The sequence below is a fragment of the Diospyros lotus genome, chromosome 1 (genome assembly GCF_014633365.1).
Source record: "Diospyros lotus cultivar Yz01 chromosome 1, ASM1463336v1, whole genome shotgun sequence".
Taxonomy (NCBI): domain Eukaryota; kingdom Viridiplantae; phylum Streptophyta; class Magnoliopsida; order Ericales; family Ebenaceae; genus Diospyros; species Diospyros lotus.
Window position 1 is genome coordinate 19,357,933 of NC_068338.1, and position 27,187 is coordinate 19,385,119.

The 27,187-nt window shown below is 38.1% G+C and overlaps 2 protein-coding genes across 4 annotated transcripts in view; both read right to left on the minus strand.

Moving 5' to 3' along the window:
- Nucleotides 1-2,358: 2,358 nt before the first annotated feature.
- LOC127786500 (CAX-interacting protein 4-like) lies at nt 2,359-4,883 on the minus strand. Of its 2 annotated transcripts, none has more exons than XM_052313946.1 (2): nt 3,789-4,883; nt 2,359-2,592 (listed from the first exon to the last, which is right to left on the minus strand). In XM_052313946.1, exon 1 carries the CDS (start codon nt 4,802-4,804, stop codon nt 3,803-3,805), a length of 1,002 nt encoding a protein of 333 aa, XP_052169906.1. In that variant the 5' UTR covers nt 4,805-4,883; the 3' UTR covers nt 2,359-2,592; nt 3,789-3,802. The 2 variants fall into 2 exon arrangements, with proteins under 2 accessions (XP_052169906.1, XP_052169915.1); XM_052313955.1 differs by having other exon boundaries at nt 2,359-2,602.
- A 2,893-nt stretch (nt 4,884-7,776) lies between these two features.
- Nucleotides 7,777-27,187, minus strand: part of LOC127813159 (la-related protein 1A) — an 85,607-nt gene continuing 66,196 nt past the window's right edge. The window contains exons 12-15 of one of the 2 annotated variants that reach the window (XM_052353973.1): nt 14,162-14,307; nt 13,851-13,955; nt 8,364-8,434; nt 7,777-8,287 (exon numbers count right to left, since the gene is read on the minus strand). In XM_052353973.1, the coding sequence (XP_052209933.1) occupies nt 8,241-8,287; nt 8,364-8,434; nt 13,851-13,955; nt 14,162-14,307 (369 nt within the window). In that variant the 3' untranslated portion in view covers nt 7,777-8,240. The remainder of the gene's footprint in view (nt 8,288-8,363; nt 8,435-13,850; nt 13,956-14,161; nt 14,308-27,187) is intronic. The other variant, XM_052353967.1, reaches the window with a different exon arrangement.

Consider the following 27,187-nt stretch of genomic DNA (forward strand, 5'->3'; position numbering starts at 1 on the left):
GAAAGGAGAGAATGAATTTATGTAACTAATTTCAGGTAATGGGATAAATGCTTAATATATTATCATTGTTTATTAGTGATAGTGAACTTGATACAATAATTGGTAAAGGCAAAATGGCTTGGGAACTTGTGTATCGCAGGGAGATGATTTCAAATTGGTGCAAGTGAGAGGGTAATTTGAGGAGTGGAGTTTCTGCTTTCGGAACTTGAGATTGCAAGTCACCAAATCAAAAAGGGATTCATCGAAGCCCCCATCGAAAGGAGAGAACAAATTCTAAACGTTACTGAGAGTTGGAATGGAATGGAATGGAGCTACGCGAGTGCGACTATTGTTGTTCAATTACAAAAGAAAAGCTTTCTACTTAATTCTATTAATTGAGCAACTCTTGATGGTCTATCTAATTATTACTCAATGAATTGTGAATACCAATTTAAGATGATTCGTTGCTGGTAGATTCTTCTCTCAAATACCTTTTATGCTTTGATTTATAGATGCTCCAATCCAAATCCTAATTAATCCTCGTGGGATTTTGGTAAATCCAAATCATATTTCATGTGAAATTTTTGTAAATTCAAATTCAAATCCTAATTTGTGTGAGGTCTTGGTAAATCCAAGTCCTATTCTATATGGGATTTTGGTAAATCTAAATCCAAATTTTAATCCGTGTGGGATTTTCTTAAATCCAAATTCAGACCCTAATCCATGTGGGGTTTTGTTAAATTCAAATTCAAATCCTAATTCATATGGGATTTTGGTAAATCTAAATCCAAGTCCTAATCCTTTTGGAATTTTGGTAATTAAGTTATCTTTTTTTTTTTTGTTATAATTATTATTGTTGTTGTGTTTTATTTTTTTCTTCTTTTATTACTTTTTTTCTTATTTTTAATTGTTATTAAAATGTTAATGACATCTAGAGAGAGAAAGGGAGAGAGAGAGAGAGAGAGAGAGAGAGAGATTTTGTGATTATTATTATTATTATTATCTTTATCTTTCCTAAAACTTATCAAGAATCAGTATATGAAAAAGGAAAAGCCTTTGCTATTAATTGATATTATGGGAGAGTGACTATTGCTGGTTAATTAGAAAAGAAAATCCTTTCCTTTCTACTTAATTCTATTTGGACAACTCTCGATTGTCTATCTAATTATTACTCAATGAATTGTGGAATACAAATTTAAGAGACAATCAAAACATTAAAAGAGATAATACTTTTGATGAATTTTTCTCTCAAATGCCTTTATTGCTTTTATTTATAGATGTTCCAATCCAAATTCTAATTTGTGTGAGATTTTGGTAAATCCAAATCTTAATCCGTGCGAAATTTTTATAAATTTAAATTCAAATCATAATTCGTGTGGGAGTTTGTTAAATTCAAATCTTAATTCAGGTGAGATTTTGGTAAATTGAAATCCTAATCCTAGTGAAATCTTGGTAATTAAGTAATCTTTTCTTTTGTTATTATTATTGTTGTGTTTTTTTTTCATTCTTTTATTATTTTGTTATTATTATTGTTAATTATTATTAAAATGTTAATAAAGTCTTAGTGGGTTTATTAATAACAAATAGAGAGAGAGAGAGGGAGATTTTGTGATTTTTTTGTCTAAGGTCTTATTATTATTATCTTTCCTAAAACTTATTAAGAATGAGTATTTCAAAAATATAATGATGAGTTGGAATGGAATGGGCCACGGGAAAGTGATTGCTATTGTTTAATTGAAAAAGAAAAGAATTTCTATTCAATTTTATTTGAGCAAACTCTTAATTTTTTATCTTATTATTTATTCGATAGATTGTGATATACAAATTTAAGAAAAAATCAAAATAATAAAAAAAATAAGACATGGAATGAATAGTTGTGATGATTCGTCGCAATTTGCCAATAAATTCTTCTTTCAAATGTCTTTCTTGCTTTGATTTATAGATGTTCTATTCCAAATCCTAATTTGGGGTGAGATTTTGATAATTCCTAGTTTTAATCTTAATTCGTGTGAGATTTTGGTAATTAAGTTATCTTTTCTTCTATTATTATTATTATTATTATTGTTGTTGTTTATTTTTTTCTTATTTTATTATTATTAGTATTGTTAATTGTTATTAAAATGTTAATAAAATCTTGGTTGATTTAATTGAGAGAGAGACAGAATTTTTTTTCAACGAAAAGACTTTCTTTGATTTATAAATGCTCTAAACCTAATTTGGGTGGGTTTAGTAATGAGAGAGAGAGAAAGAGAGAGAGAGAGAGAGAGAGAGAGAGAGAGAGAGAGAGAATTACCTATTCAAATTAAAATAAAATAATTAGATAGAATTATTCCACTTAGAATTCAGAGAAAGAAAAAGATAATTTCTTATTGCTCCCATCAGTCCGAATTCAATCTTCAACATCTTATTGCTCAAAACTTAATAAAGTTTTACAAGGAAAGGAAAGGAAAGGAAATTTTGCTACATTTGTACACCGCACAGAATGAGATTAAGATAGCACAGAGCCCCAAAGCCAAAATTCATCAGCCATCAGCCATCAGCCATCAGCAACACATACACCATTCCTGGCTTTGCTGCTGCTGCTGCAAATACAATATAATGGAATGCCCTGCCCTGCCCTGCCCTGCCACAAACAAACCAAAGAAAGGTTAATATCACTTACTACGTACTGCTTTGCTTTGGAAATTCAAAACATTACACACCAATCATAATAATATTCTTTTCTTATTTCTACAATTTCTATTTCCTTCTTCCAGAAAGGAAATCAACTATATCCGACTACAGGAGGATCTATCTGGAGATAATTCAACAAGTATATTCATCACAAAGTAAATAATCAAACAAGCATTAATTGATGTGGTGACGACATATATAACACTTCTAATTGGTGGACTGTGTTGAGAGATGAGGGTGTTGGAAGCTTGCAAGTAGTTGGTGGATCAGATAAGGGGAGTCAGTTTGCATCCAAATTCAATCCCTTATAACACCCTGGTAGACAGGTTTTGTAATGTTGGCAATGAGTTTGGAAGGAATCCTCCCAAATAAGACAAGCTATAACTTGTCAAGTTCTTTGGTCCAAAAGGTGAAATCGCTCGTTTCGGCCGCCCCCACACCCGGCCCGACAGGACGTGGGAGGAGATTAATCATGATGACCCATCCGGATGCACTGAGTAGACCCAAGTTCACCGCGCATAAGGAGCCCCCTCACTTTAGAGAGAGATACCCCCCATATTGCCGCTTGCGAGAGTCAATTCTTGATCTTGGTTCAAGATTTACCACGAAAGGCACTTTGTACCCCCTTTTTGACCAACTGGGCTGCCCATGCGGGCAACTTGTCAAGTTCTTTGCGAGAATGGGAAGTGGAAACAAATTGAAACTCTTCTAATTGACGTGACATACTCAGGTTAACTTAAAACCATCACTTCTCTACCTATAGCAGATTTAAACATGCCAACAAAAACGAAGGAATGCAAGAAAAAGAACAGAGAGTAAGGCTTATGGTAACAGTCTGACATATAAGAAAAAGCTTGTTCATAGATGTAGCCGCATTTCACCCATTCATAATAACTAGTTAACTACTTCACAACTCACCCTTTTAAGGGGAAAGGAAGAAGATAACAGAGAGTAAGGCTAAAAAGAGAATCTTGCAATTCCCTTGCACATGAGTTGCATAATACACAAGCAACTACGTACCCAAATTCTTAACTAGAAAAACCAAATAGCCTCCAAGAAAGAGAGCAGATCAAAGCACAAAAGATTCAAATTCATATCACAGCAAAATGACAAGAAACCAAGGATATATCATTTACCTTCCACAGAAAGACTAGTCGTCGTCGTCTTCACAATGGTGTCTCCTCATCTTCTTCCGTACCTCTTTTTGTCTGCCAACGGAGGAATCCTCTGAGCTGCTAATATCCGAAAAAGATGGTGAAGCTGCCCTCCTACCCTTCCGCTTGTGTCGTCTGGTAAAGCACTCTGAATCCTCTGAAACTAAATCATCAGAACGTCTTTGACTCCCCTTTCTCTTCTCCTTTTGACTTTTCCTCCTTACATGTCTACACTGAACATCCTCATCTGGTGACTCATCCTTCCTCCTCCTCGTCTCCTTTCTTCTTTTACTCCTTTCCTTGTCCTCATTGTCAGTGTCAGTGTCAGTACGTTCCTTCTTCCCACTTCTCTTATTTGACCTACCCTTTTTCTTCTTATGCCCATAAACCAAGTTATACTCATCAAAGTCCTCTTTCTTCTGTCTTAAATACTGCAATTTACTTCTCACATTATTTCCATTTTTCTCAGCAATAGCCCTCTCAATTTCTGAATCACAGTCAGAATCTGAACTTTCACTATCCTTCTCCTCCTCCTCCTCAGAACTCTTCTCTTCCAATCTCTCAAATGCATTTCTACCACCTTTTGCCTCGCCACAGTTTCCCTTCACCTTATCCAACCCAGACAAAATTGCAGCCTCAAATGCATCTGGGTCTTTCTCCTTAATATCATCCTTAACAGTACTCAAAAAGTTCCGGCACTGAAAGGTGAGATGACCAACACGGCCACACTTCTTGCATGCTCCACGAGCCTCATTAGCATTGGAACCAGTTTTGCGGGCCAGTGCCAGCAATCCCTGGAAACTGGCGTAGGCATTCACAGCTTCCATTCCCATGTTCGAAGACCTGTCTTGGGCGTTCTTGTTGCTTCCTTCAACGTTATTGGGGGCATAAGGGTCGTAACCAATTGCAGTCTGCCATATACTGTGAGTCTGGAGGGCCGCACTACTGTGCACCCTATTGTTTGCTGGCATACGAACCCTACCCGCTGTTGCCGGCATCTTGAAGATTTTAGAAGAACAAACTCAACCCTACAACACAAAAGTTGGGCTTAGATTAGTGACTGAGAGGAGAGTTCATCGCTTGCAGCAACTACTTCGCAAAATCTTGAATTTATTAGTGATTGCGAACTTGATACATTATCGATTTTTATTAGTGATTGCAAACTTGATGTAATAGTTTAACAAGAAAAATTCACAAAAGCATATCATATTCTAATTCATCATGAGCCATCGCAAACAACTTCGGAATTTTCAAGAAGCCTCCTTTTCAGGATCATGCTTTCCAAATCACCAGGATTTAAACAACTTCTTTAATTTTTCATTTTCAAGAAAACTAAAACTAAATGGCCGCAAGTAATCTGCTATAGAATATTAGAATATATCTTTCTTTTTGTTCTTTGTTAGGTAGTAGAATATAACTTTCAATCTTCCAATTTGAAGGTCCCCAAACCACCAAATTGGTGAAACGAAGTAGAAGCAAAATGGCTTGGGAACTTGTATATCGCGGGGAGATGATTTCAAATTGGTGCAAATCAGAGGGCAATTTGATGAGCGGGTTTCTGCTTTCAGAACTTGGGATTGCAACTAACCAAATCAAAAGGGATTCATCGAAGCCCCAACGAGAGGAGAGAACAAATCCTAAACGTTACAGAGAGTTGGAATGGAGCCACGGGACTATTACTGTTGCTGTTTAATTGAAAAAGAACATGCTTTTATTCAATTTTATTTAGGTAATACTCGATTGTCTATCTAATTACTATTGAGTGAATTGTGGAATACATGATGAAGACAAAATTAAAGTAATAGAAGAGAGAAGGTACCGAATGAGTACTTGTGATGATTTGTTGCTTGTCGCTAATAAATTCTTCTCTCAAATACTTTTCTTACTTTAATTTATAGATGTTCTAAACCAAATCCTAATTCTTGTGAGATTTTGGTAAATTCAAATCTTAATCTTAATCCCTATAAATTTTTGGTAAATTAAAATTCAAATCTTAATCTATGTGGAATTTTGATAAATCCAAATCCTAATCTATTTGAATTTTGGTAATTTAAGTTATCTTTTCTCATTTTATTATTATTGTTGTGTTTTGTTTTTTTTCTTCTTTTACTATTTTGTTATTAATATTGTTAATTATTATTAAAATATTAATGAAGTCTTGGTGGGTTTAATAAAGGGAGAGAGAGAGAGAGAGATTTTGCAATTTTTTAGCTTATTATTATTATTTCCACAATTATCTTTCTTAAAAGTTAAAACTTATCAAGAATGAGTACTTGAAAAAGAAAAGTCTTTCTTTTTGATTGATGCTACGCTGTTATTTAATTGAAAAAAAAAGATTTTCTACTCAATTTTATTTAGACAACTCTTGATTGTTTATCTAATGAGAATAAAAATTTAAGACAAAATAAAAAAAAATAGAAAAGAGAAGGCATCGAATGAATTATTATTCTCTCAAATGCATTTCTTGCTTTCATTTATAGATGGGTTTTGTAATGAGAGATAGAGAGATTGATTTTTGGTGATTCTTTAAATTTAAAACCTGATTATTATAGATGCTCTAATATTAATCCTAATTCGTGTGCAATTTTAGAAATTAAGATATCTTTTCTTCTATTATTATTATTATTGTTTTTGTGAATTGTGATTAAAACATTAATGAAGTCTTGGTGGGTTTAGTAATGAGAGAGAGAGAGAGAGAGAGAGAGAGAGAGAGATTTTGTGATTTTTTAGGTCTAAGGTCTTATTAAAACTTATCAAAAAAGAGTACTTGAAAAAAAATGTTTTCTACTCAATTCCATTTGAGCAACTCTCGTTGTTTATCTAATTACTATTCAATGGATCATAGAACACAAATTTAAGCCATAAACAAAGTAATAAAAGAGAGAAAATATCAAATAAGTACTTGTAATAATTTTTCACACGTCGCTCGTCGTTGATGAGTTGTTCTCTCAAATGCCTTTCTTACTTTGATTTATATATAAATGCTCTAATCCTAATCTTTGTGGGTTTAGTAATGAGAGATTTTGTGATTTTTTAGGTCTAAAGTTTTAATTATTATAGATACTCTAATCCTAATCCCTGTAGAATTTTGGTAATTAAGCTATATTTTCTTCTCTTATATTTATTGTTATTGTGTTTTGTTTTTTCTTTTGTTATTATTATTGTTAATTGTTATTAAAATTTTAATGAAGTCTGGTTTCACGATAATGATGATTATTATTAGTATTTATTTCCATAATAATTGTCTCTCCTTAAAGTTAGCAAGAATTGAGGGAAGAAGTTGGATGAGGAGGAAAGTGGACTTGCATGCAAACAACACACCAAATAAAGTCCGTCTCGGATTTTAGAGGGCGGAGGGTTTCTCCAAAGAAGCTGGAAGAGGCAGGAAATCAAACAAATTCCATCGAATCCGCTCATCCATGTTATGTTAGGTACCTTCTTCTTCTTGGATAGTTAATGCGCCTGCAGGTAGTCGTTGCTTTTGCTGATACATTCGTTTGTGTATTTGCCTGCCTATATAGTTTGGTTATTTCTCCTTGTGCCCCACCCCACCCCACCCCGTTGGTGCTCCTCTCCAATTGTTTATGGGTGGAATTAATTAAATTAGGTTTCAGGCTATATGACAGATTTTGTGTCATTTACTTACAGCCCTGATGATCACAACCCAGAAAGATAACTTCAACTTAACTCTTCACTTCTTCTTAACTTGTATAATCCAAATCAAAAAGAAGAAGAAGAAGAAGAGGAGCGCATCAGGGCACCGCCTGCCACCGGTTTTACAGTGAGAGCGACGAATCACCACCCACCACTATTTTACATAGACTCTAAGCAACCAAGGACTCTTTATGCGCATCAAAATCAATGTAAAAAATAACTTGCTTAGACCACCATCGCCATCAGTCTGAAATCATCAATCTCAGCATCCATCTTATTGTTCAACTTTCAAAAAGTTTCAGACCACAACGGTTCCTTTCTTTTTTTTTTTTTTTTTTTTGGGGGGGGGAGGGGGGGGGGGGGGGGGGGAGGATTTTGTTTTGTTCTGTTTATTTTTTTGTTTTTCCAAATTTTGCTATATACAAGTTGTACAGTTCACGGCCCAGAATACGATGGTAGAGCCCCGAAACAAAAGCCTAATATCCACCAGCCAGCCAGCCACTCTCAAACCCCACATATACAACTATCCCACCAACCAAAACATGAAAAATAGGGCAAAAAAAAAAAAAAGAAGAAGAAAAAGGCCGCTAATTTCAGCTCAGCTTCTCTACAAGTTGTTAGACCTGTTGTCCAAAATTGGGGCTCATCACCTGACAGCAGGCATATCACTGCTGCCTAATGAGTGTGTCCTCTCTTAAACATTCGTCGCTTTGGTACGGTGGAAATCATCCAAGCCACAATATTCTTCCTTGAGCAATCTAGCCAGCTCTGGATTTTTATTTAATGCTTCTTTCCCATCGCGAACTTCCCGATAATGGTGGAATGCCCTGCCTCAAACAAACTAAAAGGTTAAAATTTCTACTACTGATTCATAAATTCAAATCATTGCAACATCAATAATACTTTTCTTATTTCTGCAATTTCCATGTCCTCCTTTCAGCAAAGGAATCCAACTATATCTAACCACAGGCCTCCTGGGTAATTCAACAATTGTTCATCACAAAAAGTAGATAATAAAACTACTACTAATCATAAGAAATAGAGAATCAATGTTTAGATCACAATGGCACAATGAAGAGTCAGACACTACTTCGCGTAAAAATCACTCTTCTTTGTAATAAACTTCTAACCATATTAAGGGAAGGTTATGTTAGCTGCTAGAAAGACACAAGTGCAAAAACTAACCAGTAGAGTTCCTCATGTCCAATCTAAAAACACTAAGCAAAGAGAACATGCAGGACCATAAAAAATTACAGAATTTAACAACGTTAGTCCTTGATGTGAATATAACTATCCCACCAACAAAACAAGCACACCTATGTAACTAATGCATCATGAGCCACCTCAAACCATCACTGACCAGATGATGTAGAACAGCTTTGAAGAAACAATTGAGCATGCACAAAAGGTTAATGAAAATATAGTTAAATTGTTGGTGTTTAAGAACCTATTCAGGAATTTCCAAGAATGGACCGTGATTGATAACAATTATCTTCTTTGATGCCTTCATAGATAGAGAAGTTTCCTTCACCATAGAAATTTAAGGAAAACATGAAGTTCACACCACATTTCAACACCACACTTGTGGGTACCAACTTCAAGCATACATCAAAACAAGACGACTAAGCCAGGAAGCTCCCTCCCACAGTGTATCCTCAAATTACCAAAATAAGTGGAGGGACAAGGCATTATCATAACCAATAGCATGTGGCATGGTTGTATGTCAAGTAGGTCAACAATGGAAGCTATTTATTTACTTGTTAGGATGGTTTATGAAAAGGCTCAAAGGTAAACAAAAAGATTTACATATAATAATTTTAGACTTGGAAAAAGCCCATTATAACCCCAAAGAAGTCGTGGGGAACGTTGGAGAATAAATGAGTTCGGATTGCTTATATATAGGCTATTAAGGACGCGTATCATTAAGCAGAAACATTTTTTAGGACTCATGAAGGAAATATTGAGGTTTTCCCAATTACAATTGGATTACACTAAGGATCTGCACTAAGCTCTTATCTCTTTGTTCTGTGATTGATGAACTCACAAAGCACATCCAAGAATAAGTGCCTTGGTGTATGCTATTGGCAGATAATATTTGTCATGCGCCTGGGAGGATTAGAAGGGTAATATTATGATAGAGATATAATAAATAAGTAATATTGTAATAGGTTTATATTAGTTTGTTAGGAGATATTTGGTTGTTTGTTAGGAACACATGGGTGCTGTTAGAAATTAGTTAAGGAGCTACCTATGCAAATAAAAAGGCCCATTGTAAGAGGAGATGATTATGCTTGAATTGAATGAATGAAAAACTGATTCTCTCTACAATTCTCCCTCTCATTTTCTCTCTACTTATCTCTCTCATTTCTCTCTACATCCTTCCCCCTTCTGTCCAAATATCCCTCTTAACTTTTTGTTATTAGTTCTACTCCATCGGATTCTTCCGATTGCCTATCCAACCCTGTTATGAACCCTAGATTCATGACAAATGGTATCAAAGCGGTCATTCTTCGGCTGTGGTTCGTGCAATTTTTGTAGTCGATTCCGACGATTCTCGGCGGAATTGATTGAGCAGAGCAGCTGGTCGTTTTCTAGAAGCAAATCGTAAATCGGCGAATTTCGGAAGTGTAGCAGGCCAACGATTAACGAAAGTTGGATTTGGAGTTGCGAGGTGGTTTCAAAAGTCGCACATCTTGTCCAGTGAATTCAAATAGCAGTGTCGGGGGTGAGTTAGGTTGCTAGTCCATAGCGATCGGTTGCAGTGAGTGCCAGCGAAAGGAGGTTTAGGCGATAATCAGAATTTGCAAACGAGAAGACGAGGCAGGGGCGACGCAGACGAGGAAGGTGTCATGACCATTATCAAACGCGACCAGTGAGTAGGTAGAACCAGAGGAGGAAGACGCAGTTCTCTCAATTCTGATTAGAGCGAGGCATGAAGTTAGGCCAGGAAGTTGGTCAAACAAAAATTTAGACGGAGCTTAAGGCATCGAAGAGAAGCAGATTAGAGCGAACGGAGCCTACCGCGATCGTAACTCGATTCCGAGGACTTGTCGATCAAGGCGAACGGGAGGCGGTGGTCCTCCATCCTTGGTCGATGATTGGGTGAGGAGGAGTTAGCGAGGAGGTGATCGTGAATCCATAGCGATTGCAAGCAGAGCCGAGCTCGACCATCCAAGCAAACTTAAGGAGCGACCTCGGAACCGGTGATCCTCGGCTGGTCGGTTAGGATTGCAGTGAGTAAGGAGTTCGTCCAAGGTGGTGTTGTGGACAGCCAAAGGGTTGCGACTGTCTAAGGCAAGCGTGAGTCTGTCGAAGGTGAAGCGGATGGCCTAGATCGGAAGATCAGTCCAACTAGACCGATAAGCTTCTTGTAGGCGCGGCTGTGGCGTTGCGGTTTTGATTGAGAATTCCGATTGGAGTTTTGTAGGGCGTTGCTGCCTTGATCAACACTGTGTGTGCTACGGTTGTGGTTGCCTTCCAACCTATGCTGGTGATTTTGGAATCCAAAGGTGATCCAGTGATAGATCGAAACGGGTGAGCATCTCTCAAATTAAATCCCGAAGGAGAGTTAGTGGCCCCAGCCATTGGATGGTGATTGGGGTGTGGGTCATAGCCGTTGTAAGTCTTGATTGATGGTAGCGATTGTAATAATTCTTAGGCTATGAGCAAAGGAAACAAGAGGTAGATTTTGGCCGTAAATTGTTGGTTAACTTGGGTCAAAGTGGAAAGGCAAAGAGGAATGGGTGCCTAACTCTTGAGTTGCAATTGGGGCGAGTCTAGGAACTTCTACAACATGCAAAACAGAAGCATGTATATAACTCCCATTCCTTGGCTGTCGAAGTATGTTGTTGGCGAAAAGTCGGCCATGGGGAGCAGTGCATATATGAGACCATTGGAATCTCAATTGTAGCCGAATGATGCTGCATTTTCAGTGGTTAATTTTCAAGTAAGAGAGCAACCTCAATTGCAGCGGAACAATGTTGCATTTTCAATGGGATGTCCTGCTCGTGAAGCCTTGGGAAGCAGTCCACGTAGGAGACCATTGGAGCCTCAGTTGCAGTAGATGAATGCTTCATTTTCAGCTGGAATGGAGCTTCAATGGCAGCCAAAGAAGGCTGCATTTTCAGTTGACAACAACAAGGATAAGCAGCAGTGTAGTCAGAAGAATCAAACATGGGGAAAGAAGTTTGAGAATGAGTCTAGCCGAAGAGACAAAGGAACAAGCAGTGGGATTCATGAAGAGTGCAAGGAATTTGGTTGTATGTTCCGCGAGAAGCTACAGGAGTTTTCAATGATACAGATACTAATCAAGAAGTATCATTACAACTTTCCCATTGAATATTTCGATGATTATTGCGGGAGTTTTAGCAATGAAGAATTCCTTAAAGTGGAGGATGACACTCAATCAATTGGCAGTCTCTCAAGCACTGCCACTAGTGCTGAGACTTTTGATGCCATTGACCTCCTGAAACAACAAAATAAAGAGTCTAAAGAGAAGGAACAAAAGATTGCATCGGGCACCTTGCTTGGAACATCTCACATGTATGTCATTGGCACGGGCACACAAGACGAAGCAAAGTTAACATTGCAACCCCAAGAGTTGGAGGATGGGGTTGTAGGATTGATGGCGCATCTGGAGCAATGGAGGAAGCACAAGGATAAAGCGAAAAAAGATGAAAGGAAGAAAGGGAAGGACTTCTTTGTTGAAGGGACCGAGACCCTTGATGTTTTGCTCATTCATGTTTCCATTGGTGTGGCAGCAAGCCATAATGCTATTGCTGTTGAGGAGAAAGAAAAGAGAAGGCAAAAGAAAAAGGAAAAACAAGATAAGAAGAAGGAAAAGCGAAGAAGAAACCACTAGGTGAAAATGGGCATTGGATAAAGAAGCAACGGCTAGGTGGTAATAAGTTTCTTGGGGACAAGAAACATTTCAAGAGGAGGAAATTGTCATTCCCCTGGGAGGATTAGAAAGGTAATATTATGATAGGGATATAATAAAGGGGTAATATTGTAATAGATTTATATTAGTTTGTTAGGAGATATTTGGTTGTTTGTTAGGAGCACATGGGTGCTGTTAGAAATTAGTTAAGGAGCTACCTATGCCTATAAAAAGGCCCATTGTAGGAGGAGATGATTATGCTTGAATTGAATGAATGAAAATCTGATTCTCTTTACAATTCTCCCTCTCATTTCCTCTCCAAGTCTCTACCTCATTTCTCTCTACATCCTTCCCCCATTTCTGTCCAAATATCCTCCTAAACTTTCTATTATCAATTCTACTCCATCGGATTCTTCTGATTGCCCATCCAACCCTATTATGAACCCTAGGTTCATGACAATATTGACTTGATTGGTGAAACAAAAGCAGTGAATAATAGAACCTTGAATCATGGACACACACCTTAGAAGCCAAATAATTTAAATTAAGTAGGTTGAAAACTGAATGTGTGGAAGATGAGTTTAGTAAACATAGAAGTGTGGATGATGTTATTGTAGACTTGGGGATCAAATTGTTTTGATGTTACTCGTAGGATCAAAATAGGATGGTTAAAGTGGAAAAGTGCATCCAACATTTCATATGATTGCAAAATTCCTTGAAGGCTAAAAGTTAACTTTTTACAAGGCGGTTATAAGATCTTTGTTGTATGGTTCAAAATGTTGGGTAATTAAGTGCCAATATGTGCAAAATATGTATGTAGCTCATTATGAGAATGTTACAGTGGTTGTGTGGCCATATTAGAAGAAACAAAATAAGAAGTGATGTCATAGTAATAAATTGGAGACATGTTGGAGATAAGATGATGATTAAGATGGTTTGAACATGTAACAAGACAAATAGAAGCTCCTAAGAGGTGAGTGGATGATATGGAGGAAACCTTTAGCAAATTAGGGAGAAAAAAACAAAGGAAACTTGGTGGAAAACTTTTAGACATGGCATATAACATAAATGGTCTCACAAAGAATATAGTCATGGATTAAAACACGTGGAGGTCTAGAATTTATGTAGCTGACCATCTAGTGGGACTAGGATTTGGGACTCTTGTTCTTTTCATATTTCAATTTACCTTCCAATGTTAATGTTAATCGTTGAGAATGGAAAACTTTTAGGCATCTTTGCAGAGAATATAGTCATGACATGGAGGTCTAGAAATCATGTAGCTGACCCCACCTAGTGGGACCAAGGCTTGGGATGATTGTTCTCATTATTCAAATTACCTTGCTTGTCCAGAGTAAACAGTGAAGTAGTTCAAACAATTCATTGGATGACTATCCATAGGAGCTCAGAATTGTGGCACCCAACTTAAATTGAATTCATACCAGAGCATTGAAAGAAAACAAAAACAGAACAAGCCAAAAAAAAAGGCACTTTCACTAAAAAAGTAATCTTACCAGTATTTTTCAAGGCCATAAAGATTTCCTTTATGGTAGAAATCAAGGGTCATCTGTTCAAAGTCTTTGTAGAGGTCCACTCTGAATTCTTTCTCCAATCCATAGCTGAAGTAGAAACAAATAGTCTTAAAGAAAGTGTATTCACTATTTCGTTTAACTAAATCATGACACTGAAAAGCACACCATTTTAGAAGGAAATCACCAAAGGGAACAATTAGTTGTATAATAGTTTTAACTATGAAGGAAAGGTGGACGGTAGGTTCAAGAATATCTGACAAAATTTCATCTGAAAGATATATACAGAATAATACCTGTAGAACCTGAACAGGCATTCTACTCCATAATTATAATTCACAGCTGCATCTTCAAGAGCCAATTTACAGAACTCATTGTACATGGTAGGAATAAACATGTCTCTGAGGAAATATGACCAGAACCTGTACAGTGTGTTCATTTCCTGCTTTGGAGAGAACAGAAATGCCTATTCAGAGAATGCATGCACTTCACATTGTTGTTAGATCAAGAAAGCAATAAAGTTCAAGCACATGCACAGCAAGCATGAATATTCGTGTGCACTTGTGTGGGTGTGGGTCTGAAAAAAAAAATATATATATATATATAAATATTTTCCAAGTAAACCATATATACTATAGGTATGCTTTTATGACCTTCATCAAGTATATTCTTGCCAATAGCAATAAAGTACACAGCCCCTCTGTGGTCTCTATTCTAACAGTAACAGAGATCCACAATTAGAACCAAAATACTACATACCGAACCATTGAGAAAGAACCATCTTCAGACTGAACCATCATAAAAACACTCGATTCAAGTCCAAGCAACAATAGGCATTAAGAAGACACCTTAATTGATCTTTCACCTATAATGCATCCATGAAGAAATTGACAGAATCTATTGAGAGGATATAAACTAGCTACAGAAACTAGAAAAAAAGAATCATATCAATTCAAAGTACATCCACATTTTATCAAACCAATTTAAGAACCACATCATTGCAAGGACCTTCTGAAAGAATACAGTTTACATATCCAAACATCTCTTTTTTTAACTGAAAGCACAATTATCCTCCATAAAAACCCCCGGATGTCAATATACCTACCAAGTCCAAGACAAAATAAACAAGTGCTGCTTCATACCCTACCACAGAAGCAACCTTCAATTGTAAACTTACTGATACACCTGTTCTTTAATGCCTATGGTTCTAATGCCGATGAATCAAGGAATAAGTATTGCAATAAAACAGATGCTCAAAAGTCATAAAAATTCTCATAAAACTAAATAAAAAAAATTATAATTGGAGACTATTAATTGATTGATTTGATATTGGACTAGATTCAAATCCTTAACGTGAAAAAGAATTAGACATTTAAGTCATATTGGAAGATTGCAGGAGAGGAGATGGAGGTAGTAGAGACATACATTCAGACCAGTACTTGCAAGTTTTTGGACATACAATTGCAAGGGACCAGCAGCAATATCAAGTCCAGCATCACATCAGAGACTCCTACATGACACCAGGCCCATTGTAATTGTGCCACATGCCATTCCTCTGTAACAGGCCTGTTGAACAAGGTAAACTTACATAGTGCCTTAAAACTTAATCCGTGCAAAATGAGGCAGTCCCCAAAGTGCTTTCAGAGGTCCATACAGTCCACCAAGTGAATTTCCATCAAGGAAAGCAATATCCCCTCACAACCCATTAACTTGGATCTTCATATGGCCTTACTGCACAACAAATTCCCTATATCAGCAAAGAAAATTCTCAACCAAGGGTGATACCCCATCCCTTAGCTCGGCCAAGGTAGCTCCTGTTGGGAAAACCTCCACTGACTTGGCCTCTAAATATGGAATTGGTTGATCTTGAAAAACTACTGAATCTTTTTGAGCATTGCTAAATAAATATTCCCAGTCTCCCTGTTTCTTATCTTTTCCTCTAATTTAAACTATAAAATTCTTGAACGCCATAAATTCTCCCAGCTAAGAAGAATTCCCCTATGGTAAGTGTTGAGAGAGTTTGGATTGAATAGAAATTCTCTCTTATTTATTCCATGAGTATGAAACCCTATATATACAAGAAGTATGCTAATAAATCTCCTAAAAACTAGGAGTGGATAACAACCTAATAAGTAGGAACAATAATCATCTATAATTTACAGATTTATACAAAATATGAAAACTTAAACTTGATTTATCTTCTTAGGCTTCATGCTTCCTTATCTTCTCATCATTAACCGCCACTCCTTATCTTTTAAATTATAAGGTTCTTTATCCATAACACTCTCCCTCAAGATTGAGAATGGATGTCATCCATTCCAAGCTTGCTAGTCAACTTTTGATGCACAACTGTAGGCAACCCTTTAGTGAGAATATCTGCAAGTTGTTCACAAGATGATATATATGGAGTAAATATTAGACCACTATCCAATTTCTCCTTAATCAAGTGTCGGTCCACCTCAACATGCTTGGTTCTATCATGTTGTATCGGATTGTGAGCAATACTAATTGCTGATTTGTTGTCACAATATAGTCTCATAGGTTCCACCAAAGTGATCTTCAAATCATCTAACAAGATTTTTAACCAAAGTAACTCACATACCCCTAACGCCATGGATCTGAACTCTGCCTTGGCACTTGACCGGGCCACCACACTTTGTTTTTTGCTTCTCCAAGTTACAAGATTACCCCCTAAAAATGTACAATAGCTGGATGTAGATCTTCTGTCCACCACTGACCCTGCATAATCTGCATCAGTATAAGCTTCAAGTATCATACTCTGTCCCCTTTTGAACATAATGCCTTTCCCCGGTCTCCCTTTCAAGTAATGAAGTATTCTAAAAACTACTCTAAGGTGAGTTTCTTTCGGACAATGCATAAATTGACTGACCACCCCCACTGCATATGTAATATTTGGCCGGGTGTGAGCTAGATAAATTAGTTTCCCTACTAGCCTTTGGTAGGATTCTTTATTCACCTCTTTATCTTCTAGAACCTCCCCCAATTTGTGGTTAAATTCAATTGGAGTAGTAGCAGCCTTGCAACCTAGCAGCCCGGTTTCTCTTAGCAAGTCCACAATATACTTTTGTTGAGAAATAAAGATGCCTTCTTTTGAGTGTGCAACTTCTATGCCCAAGAAGTATTTCAACCTCCCCAAGTCTTTAATTTCAAACTCTTTAATTAGGTATTCCTTTAATCTAGTCATACCTTCTTCATCATTTTCGGTCACAACAATATCATCCACATATACCCATAGGACTGTTACTCTCCATGTGGCCGAGTGATGGATGAAGAGGGTATGGTCTCCTTGACTTTGTTCATACCCTAAGGAAAGCATCACATGGGTAAACTGGCCAAACCAAGCCCTAGGAGACTATTTAAGGACATACAATGCTTTTTTTAGTTTGCACACTACCTGCCCGCGAGTATCTGTACTATAGCCCAGTGGTAAGTCCATGTAAACTTCCTCCTCTAGGTCTCCATGCAAGAAGGCATTTTTTACATCATATTGCATCAATGGCCAGCCTAGGTTAGCAGCTAGAGATAGAAGAACTTTCATTGTATTAGCTTTACAACTGGGGCAAAGGTGTCTAGATAGTCAATGCCATATACTTGACTGTATTCCTTTGCTATTAGCCTTGCCTTATACCGGTCTAGGTTCCCATCGAATTTGTATTTGATTGTATACACCCATTTGCATCCTACCGGTTGTTTTCCTTTGGGTAATTGAACGAGTTCCCAAGTGTTGTTTTTTTCAAGGGCTGCCATCTCGACTTCCATGGCAGTCCTCCAATTCTCATCCCTTATTGCTTCGGAAAAATGGTGAGGAATTGGAATGGTATGTAGGCTGGTTAGGAAGGCTTTGTGTTGGGTAGATAGTTTAGAGTAGGATAGGACCAGGTGTAAAGGATGCTGAGTGCAGGTCTTGGTGCCTTTTCTGAGGGCTATAGGCCATTCCAGATCACTGGAGGAAAAGGTAGGAGCATTTTGAGGTGTGTGATGTTCAGTTATAGATGTAGTGGAGTCAATAGAATTACTACCTGCTGGTGTCACAAGAGAGCTGCTAGTGTCAATGTTGTTAACAGGTTCAGAGGAGGAAGTAGATTCTTGGATCTGCACTGGGCTAGTAGCTAGCTTCTACTGCCTTGAGTAGACCTGTAGGGGAGGAGTACTTGGTGAGGTTTCCTCTAGAGTCTTCTCTGGTGTATCTTCTGTATTAACCGAATCTGGTGAGGAGGTAGTTTGAGGTGAGGGATCTAGATTAGGTAGAGACATGACTAGATTTCCCTCAGCAGCTTTTTCACTATCATGAGAGCGATCAAAATAGGGAAAGTTTTCCACAAAAGTAACATCAGCCGAGACAAAGAATCTTTTGGAAGGAGGGTGGTAACACTTATAGCCCTTTTGACTAGAGGAATATCCAATAAAAATGCATTTTAGAGCGCGGGGATCTAATTTGCCTCTATTAGGGTTGTGAACATGCACAAATGATACACCCCCAAATATTTTTGGTTTCCAGCAGCTAGATATATGTAAATTAGGAAAATGACTGCTTAAGAGTTGGAGAGGGCTATAGGATTCAAGAGTTTGAGATGGCAATTTATTAATAAGGGTAGTGGCTGTTATGACAGCCTCTCCCTTATAATTTTTTGGAACATTATGGTGGAAAAGTAGTGACCTAGTCACAGCTAATAGATGCCCATTTTTCCTCTCAGCCACCCCATTTTGTTGGGGTGTATATGGACAAGATGATTTATGAATAATTCATTTTTGTTGGAAAAAATGTGCGAGGGATTGATTAAAAAAATCTTTGGCATTATCAGTCCTTAGTCTCTTGATTGGCACTCCAAATTGAGTACTAATCATGTTATAGAAGTTAGGAAAAATAGTGCTTACTTCAGATTTGTTTTTCATAAGAAACAACCACATTACCCTAGTGCAATCATCCACAAATATTATGAATCACCTTGCCCTAGAAAGATTGGTAACAGTTGCAGGGCCCCAAACATCACTATGGAGAAGAGAGAATGACTAGAGGTTCTTTTATTGGATGAAGGGTAAGACACCTTTTTATGTTTAGCAAATTCACAAATAGGGTAATGAAAGTCTGTCATGTCCTAAGGGTAATTAGAAGGGCAATAATGTAATTAGTTATATTAGTTTGTTAGGAGATATTTGGGTGTTTGTTAGGAGCACATGGGTGCTGTTAGAAATTAGTTAAGGAGCTAGCTAAGGCCTATAAAAAGGCCCATTGTAAGAGGAGAGGGTATGTTGAAATTGATATTGAATCTCTATTTTCTCTCTAAGTCGCTCTCTCCAATCTCCCTCACGTCCTCTTGCTTCTTCCCCTTTCCCTCTTAATATCTCTCCCTTTTTCTACTGGTTTTCCCCCTCCTACAATTCTGATTTCATTCCCCAATTCCTTTTCTAACCTATCACGAACCCTAGGTTCGTGACAAATGGTATCAGAGCAGTCAATCCTTGGATGTGGATTTGATTCCAGTTAAGGCGACTACTGTGGGGTGAGCAGTTTCCCTTGGCGATTGTGGTAAGGTGAATCTCGGCAGCGAGCTAGCCAGACGAATTTCGATTGGGAAGGGGTTACTGCTTTTGGACGCAGGCAATTTCCAACGAAGGACTCTCGGTGATGAAATCTAGTGAGACGGTTCGAAAGGGAAAGGTGAAGCAATTTCGACGATATAGGCCGCGATTGTCAGCGATCTAGGAGGGAAGCAACATCCGACCAATTCTCAAGGAGTTACGTGATTGAGGCAGCGGGGCTTGAGACGATCCAAGTGGTCCGATGAATCCAACGAAATCAGAAGTCCTAAAGCTGGTTGATCGCGACTGTGGTAGGCTGTTTATAGCAGCGAGTTCAATGTCGGAATTCTGGAAATGGAACTGATCAAAGAAGGTGCAGGCCCTGTCGTTCATATCCAGTTCAACTTGCGGGCGTCACAGAACCGATCGAGTTGTAGGGAGTGGTTGGGAAGCTAAGGTACAAGCAATCACGGCTTGTGATCTGGAAGAGTTGTTCGACTTTTCTTGGAAGTGAGCAAAAGGTTGACGCTCAGCCGCGAATTGCAGTAAGTTTGTTCGAAGTGGATGGGCGAAGCAACTTAAGCGGATTTGGAAGCCAAGTCATAAAATACTACAGCCATCGATTCTCAATTCCGGAGAATTTGGTTGGTTGCATCACAATCGCTCGAGGAAGGCGAGCAGCCCAAACGACTCTCGGCTGTGTTGCGCGAATTTTGAACGTGAAGTAGGAGGATTGGCTTTCGGCTTGAGAAATCTGGGAAGTATTGGCCGAGCAGCCAAGGCAATTTCGCTGGTGAATTCCAATCCATTATTGGCTATCATTTCTGTTTGGAATTTGAAGGGGACTGGGCCGATTCCGACAAAGCTTCCAGCGACTCTTAGAGCAGTTCAGATTGATCGAAAATTGCAGACGAAGAAGAATTAGGGAGTTGCGAGAAATTCTGGTGATCGTTGCGGTAAGCGGAGATAGGCAACTTGTGGCGATCTGGGCAGTGGAACAAGGCCAGGCAACTTCAGCGATACAGTAATTCTGATTTGACATTATAACTAAGCAGAATAGCTTACGGAAGGGGAGAATTCATCATGTATAGAACCCCTATCCCTTAGTCTTCGCAGTGTCTTGTTCGTGAGAAATCGACCATGAGAAGCAGTGCATGTAGGAGACTATGGGAGCCTCAATTGCAGCAGAAAAATTCTTCATTTTCAGTTGAAATGGGGCCTCAATTGCAGCCGAATGATGCTGCATTTTTGGTGGCTAATTTTCAAGCAAGAGAGTAGCCTCAATTGCAGCGGACCAGTGTTGCATATTCAATGGGTTATCCTATTAGTGAAGCTAGGGGAGGCAATGTATACATGAAGTAGAATGCTTCACTTGCAGCTGGAATGGAGCCTCAATGGCAGCCAAAGGAGGCTGCATTTTCTGCTGGCAGCAACAAGGACAAAAGAACAAGTAATGGGATTCATGAAGAGTGCGAGGAGTTTGGCCATATGTTCCATGAGAAGCTGCAAGAGTTTGCGATGATACTTATTAAGAAGAATCATTACAACTTTCGGGTGGAATATTTTGATGATTATCACGGAAGCTTTAACAAAGAGGAATTCCTTGGAGTGGAGCAGCCGAAGGAGGAGACAAGATTACGAACATCCGATTCACTGCCTACTCTAGACTTTGGGCAGAAAAAGAAACATTCTGATAGGGCAGCAGATCAAAAGGAGCCTTTAGATCTTTTTGAAGAAGAAATAATACCCCAAGATGCATCTACTAAAAGGCTGCAAGGAAATATTAGGGAAGCAATTGATGAAGTGATAGAGGAGGCCAAAGCCAACTCGTTACCCCCAGTAGCTAGTGCAGGGGCGGAAGGGTTTGGGACTACTCCAGATCAAAAGTTTGTGGAAAATGGGACAGCATTGGATCAGACAAATCAGAGTAAAGGACCAGCCATCGGTGTGGATGATGGTGCTGAAGCTTTTCCTCAGATTTTAGACTTATCGAAATCTGAGGAGCAATCACATTCGGAACAAAATATGGATTTGACTTGGGTTAAAATAGGCAACGAGAAGGGGAAGACAACACTAGCTGGAGGAAAACTAAGGGATATAACGGAAGGAAACGAAGGGTTTGCTAAAGAAAACAAAACTATCGCTGCTGTGTTGGTTTTTGCTCCTACTAGAAAATCCAAGTGGCTGTCTACCATATGGAAAGATGATTTGTTGGCTGAAATTGAAGTTGCAGCAGCTCCTAAGACTAATGCTCACAAGCAGCCTTGGTATGAGTGTCCAAGGCAAATCTGCAATCTTCCATTGCTGCATTTCGAGGATGCTAATGATATCTTTCAATGTGCAGCTGTGGTGCACCATGGAGGTGTAGGAACAACTGCTGCTGGTATTGAACTTGAACTCTATCAAATTGCTTCTATTGAAGTTCTAGGCCGAATTACAGCGGGGATTGATCTTGGATACTTAAGAACAAGGGAGAAGAAAAGGCCTAAAAGGACAAGAAAAGAAAGAAAGAAAAATCAGATAGAGAAGGCGGGCATTAGATAAAGAAGCAACGGCTAAGTGGTAATAAGTTTCTTGGGGACAAGAAACATTTCAAGGAGGGGAAATTGTCATGTCTTAAGGGTAATTAGAAGTACAATAATGTAATTAGTTATATTAGTTTGTTAGGAGATATTTGGGTGTTTGTTAGGAGCACATGGGTGCTGTTAGAAATTAGTTAAGGAGCTAGCTAAGGCCTATAAAAAGGCCCATTGTAAGAGGAGAGGGTATGCTGAAATTGATATTGAATCTCTATTTTCTCTCTAAGTCTCTCTCTCCAATCTCCCTCACGTCCTCTTGCTTCTTCCATTTTCTCTCTCAATATCTCTCCTTTTTTCTATTGATTTTCCCCCTCCTACAATTCTGATTTCATTCCCCAATTCCTTTTCTAACCTATCACGAACCCTAGGTTCGTGACAAAGTCTTGAATATCACAACTCCTAAACAAAGCTGGAAACATAACTCTAAGAGTAGAAAACGAAGGATGACCAAGACGATGGTGATGTAACCAAATTTGATCCATATTAGATTGCACTAAACAAGACACAAGATTCACCTTGTCCTTGTTTTCTTCCCCATTTGATCCATCAAAGTAGTATAGGCCAGCCCTAGCTTTAGCAAGCCCAATCCTGTTCTTCAACCCCTGTTCCTGAATTTCACAGCAAGTAGAAGAAAAATTAACACTGCAATTGTTATCTAGGGTAAGCTTTTGAATGGAGATGAGGTTGGTGAAGAGTTTAGGGACATGGAGAACATCTTTGAGAGTTAGATGGTTATTAAGGATAATATTTCCTTGGCCAGCAACAGTGGTCAAAGAGCCATCTGCCAGTGTTATCTTTTTTGAGCTTGAACAAGGACTATAGGTAGTGAAACGATGGGATAAAGGGGTCATGTGATTTGTTGCCCCGGAATCAAGAATCCAAGAATTAGATTGGGTTATTTCTGAAGCATGTGAGGTAAGAGAATGAGAGGACATACTTGTAAGTGCAAGAGAACAAATACCTTTTTCTTTCTTTTCAAGAGAGTAGAAAGTTTCTTAGCTTTTCAATTTTTGCTCGGTTGAAGTCCAAGTCATCTCCCTACTCCTTTTGTTCCCCTTGCTTGTGCTCTGTCTGTTGCTGTTGACTGCTGGCTATATAGGCTTGATTTTGGACCCCAAGTTGTCATCCTTTAGATGGTTTTCCATATAGCTTCCAGCATCTCTCTATGGTATGCCTTGGTTTCTTGCAAAAGGTACACCATAGAGAGTCTTGAGAATCTCTATCGCTGGAAGTTTTATCTCCAGCAGACTTCCTTTCCTCCTTAGGACCCCGGTTAGGACCTCTCAATGCTATTAATGCTAACTTTTCTATAGGAGCAGTGTCTAGCATTACTCATCTTCTCCCTTCTTCAGCCCAGATTAGAGAGATTACCTCATTTAGTGAAGGTATATCCTCTTTGCCAAGTATTTGAACCCTGACTGCATCAAACTCCATATTTAGACCTGCCAAGAAATCATAGGTTCTCTCCTTTTCCACAAATCTTTAATGTAAGGCTGCATCTTCACTACATTTCATCTTTAGACATTGATAATGGTCTAATTCTTGCCATAGAGTTTGCAGCATATTAGAGTACTCAGTAACATATCTTACCCCTTGTTTGGTTGCTGCAATCTTAGTTTGGACTTCATATATCTGTGTTGCATCCTTCACTTTAGAATATGTGAGGTTGACAGCCTCCCAAATATCCTTAGCGGTTGTTAGAAACATCACCGTATCACTTATCTCGGGCATCATCGAATTCCAAAGCCAAGACATAACTAAGGAGTTCTCCTCATCCCATGCAGCAAACATGGGATCTCTTTCTTTAGGGCCAGTCTCTAAGAGATGACTTATCTTACCTTTACCTTTGAAAAATGTCCGGATAAGCTAGGACCATTTTAGGTAGTTTCTCCCATTCAACCGGTAGGCTGCTTGGAGATTTTGTAGTTCTCCTCCATTACTTGAGTTGCTAGATCCAATGAATGGAGCTTCTGACAGGCTACTTGTTTCAACCGCTTCTGATGTAGGATTGGTGTTGGAGACGGTAGACATCTTAGGAAAAACTTGGACTTACTTATCAGGTGATGAACCAAATGGATGAAGGGAAAAACGATGAGAGAATATAGGGTGAAGAAGAAAGTCGCAATTGACTTTGATCACTTCAAGAAACGGAACAAGAAAAAACAGGCCGGAATAGTACTAAGCAGGAAAAATCCGCAATGAAGGCCTAAATAGAATTCCCTAGATACTAGGCTCTGATACCACGTTGAGAGAGTTTGGATTGAATAGAAATTCTCTCTTATTTATTCCATGAGTATGAAACCCTATATATACAAGAAGTATGCTAATAAATCTCCTAAAAACTAGGAGTGGATAACAACCTAATAAGTAGGAACAATAATCATCTATAATTTACAGATTTATACAAAATATGAAAACTTAAACTTCATTTATCTTCTTAGGCTTCATGCTTCCTTATCTTCTCATCATTAACCGCCACTCCTTATCTTCTAAATGATAAGGTTCTTTATCTGTAACAATAAGTAGGTTGGGTGGACAAGAAAGCATTAATTACCCATGTGGAACAAGCCAATGTCTTGTGCCTCATGAACAATTTCAATCTGATAGGCAGCAAAGAAATGGGCACAAAACAAGGCATGTTTGCTCAAGATGAAGATGAAGCACCCACTCATAAAAAAGTCTCTTGGCAGGTGCCTCAAAAATTGAAAAATATCATAAACTTCGACTCCAGAGGCAAACGACTTCTCAAGCTGGGAATTGTGATCACCTAAGGTCCTTCCATTTGCCAGGATGGGTGGATTTTCTCAATCCAAACCAATCACTTCAGTCCTTGCTAACCTTAGCATTTGTCCAATCATAGCATAAACTAGCAGGAGTCTCTGCACTAGTTCTGACTAGCTAGCAACCTCTGTTATATATCATCATTTGCCATGATAAGGGTCAGATTCTCTCCAGGTGTCCAAATCATAGTTTGATCATTGACCATGATCTAGAGAACTTTGAAGGTGATTGCATTGACCAGATTCTTGTCCCCTTCACTCCTCTAGACTTTGACTAAGAGCGTGAAATTCCTACCTTAAGAAGTGAGGTGCCAGCATTAGTGCCATGATGTTCATTTGTCCATTCTTATACGACATAAAGAATGAAAATGCACGTGGAATTTCATATATTTCTTAGATGTGGGGATAAAGTACATAAAATTGTCATAAATGGTGGTAACAATATGAATGTGGACTGGTTTACAAAGTCACTATCACTAAATTAAAATTGCCTCCTAAGCCTCATTCTAAACCATTTGATTGTGTGGCCCAAATTTTTTCACCAGTTCAATGGGATCAGGCTGAGTTCCTTCTTGTGTTTCAAGATGCTGTTTCTGTCCAAAATGATTTCATTTGCATTTCGTTTGTGAAAAAGAAGATCCATGTATCAGAACTTTATTGTGAAAAAGCAGATCCTAGAATCCAAGAAAATGCTGAGTGCCTTCTTGGGTTTCAAGATGCTGTTTCTGTCCAAAATGATTTCATTTGCACTTCGTTTGTGAAAAAGAAGATCCATGTATCAGAACTTTTTTGTGAAAAAGTAGATCCTACAAGCCAATAAAATGACAGAAATGAAGAGTTCAAACTGTTTGATAACCCTAAAATCCGAAATCATATGAGAATTAGTTTTCAAGGAACCCAAATCCAGGCAGGCAGGGATAGGAAACCAACTTTAGATAGGAACAGGAAAACCCCAAAGGGTATTGCCCATAAATAGGCTTTCTCAACATAGGTTTTGCATAACATACTTCAAAAACCAGGGTTATTTATGGTATGATGTAACTGAGTTATTGGAGTGGTGTAAGCTAAGAGAGATTTGCAGTTTTTTTGTTTGAAAGAAGTAACTGTCTTGACTAGAGAAATATTTTTTTATGGAATCGTGGACATTGGTCTATTGAGAGACTGAACCACATTGAATTTATGTGTTTCTCTCTCTTATTTTTGTGGAACTAACTTCTCTGTTTGATTCAATCTTTTATTTTAAAACTTAATATCTTCAATTATTTAAGATTTTACACATTAGGAACTTCAGAAGATTCAGAATGTTATATTTTTGGTTCTACTATAATCTGCATTCCTATGTGATAAATAAGATTCAGTTACAGCTGAAAGAAAATTTTTATAAGATGAATGTTGGCAATAAAAAATCAACATGCACAAAATATGTGCAAAACAGATAAGGATTATGGCCAAAAAAGAAAGATAAAAAGGAGGGTTATCTGTAACAAGGTATTAGTATAGTAGCTCTTATACAAGACAAGATATGCAAGACAAGATTAAGATGGTTTGGTGATGTGAGATGAAGGCCAATACAGGCTCATTTGATGAAACCAGATGTAATGGAATACGTCTTTGGCAAAAGAGGACGAGGAAGAGGAAGACTAAGAAAAACTTGATACGAAACTCTTAGTTATAATATTGGATATAAGGGCCATGAGTCAGGTAGCCAACCCTCCTGGTGGGAATAAAGCTCGATATGTTGTTGTTTATTATAATCGAGATTTTTAATTTGTTAAGGTCATGCAAGCATATAGATAACTCACTTGTAAGATTTTATTCAGAATTATGACTGAATTAAATACAACATTTTCCCGTATCTCTTGATTTCTCTCAAATTTTTCTTCTCCCATCTACTCTATCTTCCCCTTATCTAGAAGTCTACTCTTCACTCTTCTTCCTTGATAAAATCCCCTCAAAATAAAAAACACAAACAAACATATCTTCTGAAAACTAAATTAAGTATTTTAAGGTAGTGAAACTTTGAGCATCATTGTTAAAAGTCAGCAAAATCCAATGTCTAGACCATGAAATAAGTGCATAAAACCATCATATAGTAATCATGCATTTTAACTTGTGGAATAATCAATAGTTCCAGTGTTCTAAAAATTGGGCTAGGCGGACGCTGGCCGCCCCAAAATTTCCCTAGTCGGGCCCGAGTAATTGGTCGGCTTGGGCACCTAGTCGGCCAGCACGCCAAGGGCTTTTTTTGGCTTTAAATATCAGCTTTTTAGGGGTTTTTTTGCCAAATCCGAAATCGAACCTGTTAGCATCTCCCCCTCTTCACTCTCTTCTCACCTCAACGTTGTTGCCTCAATGCCGCCAAGCTTCATTGGCCCGCCAGTAGCACACTGTCGTCGCTGCGTCCAGCTCCATCCTCGGCCAA

Coding starts and splice junctions, on each gene's coding strand:
- LOC127786500 (XM_052313946.1), bottom strand. CDS start 4,804: ATGCCGGCAACAGCGGGTAGGGTTCGTATGCCAGCAAACAATAGGGTG.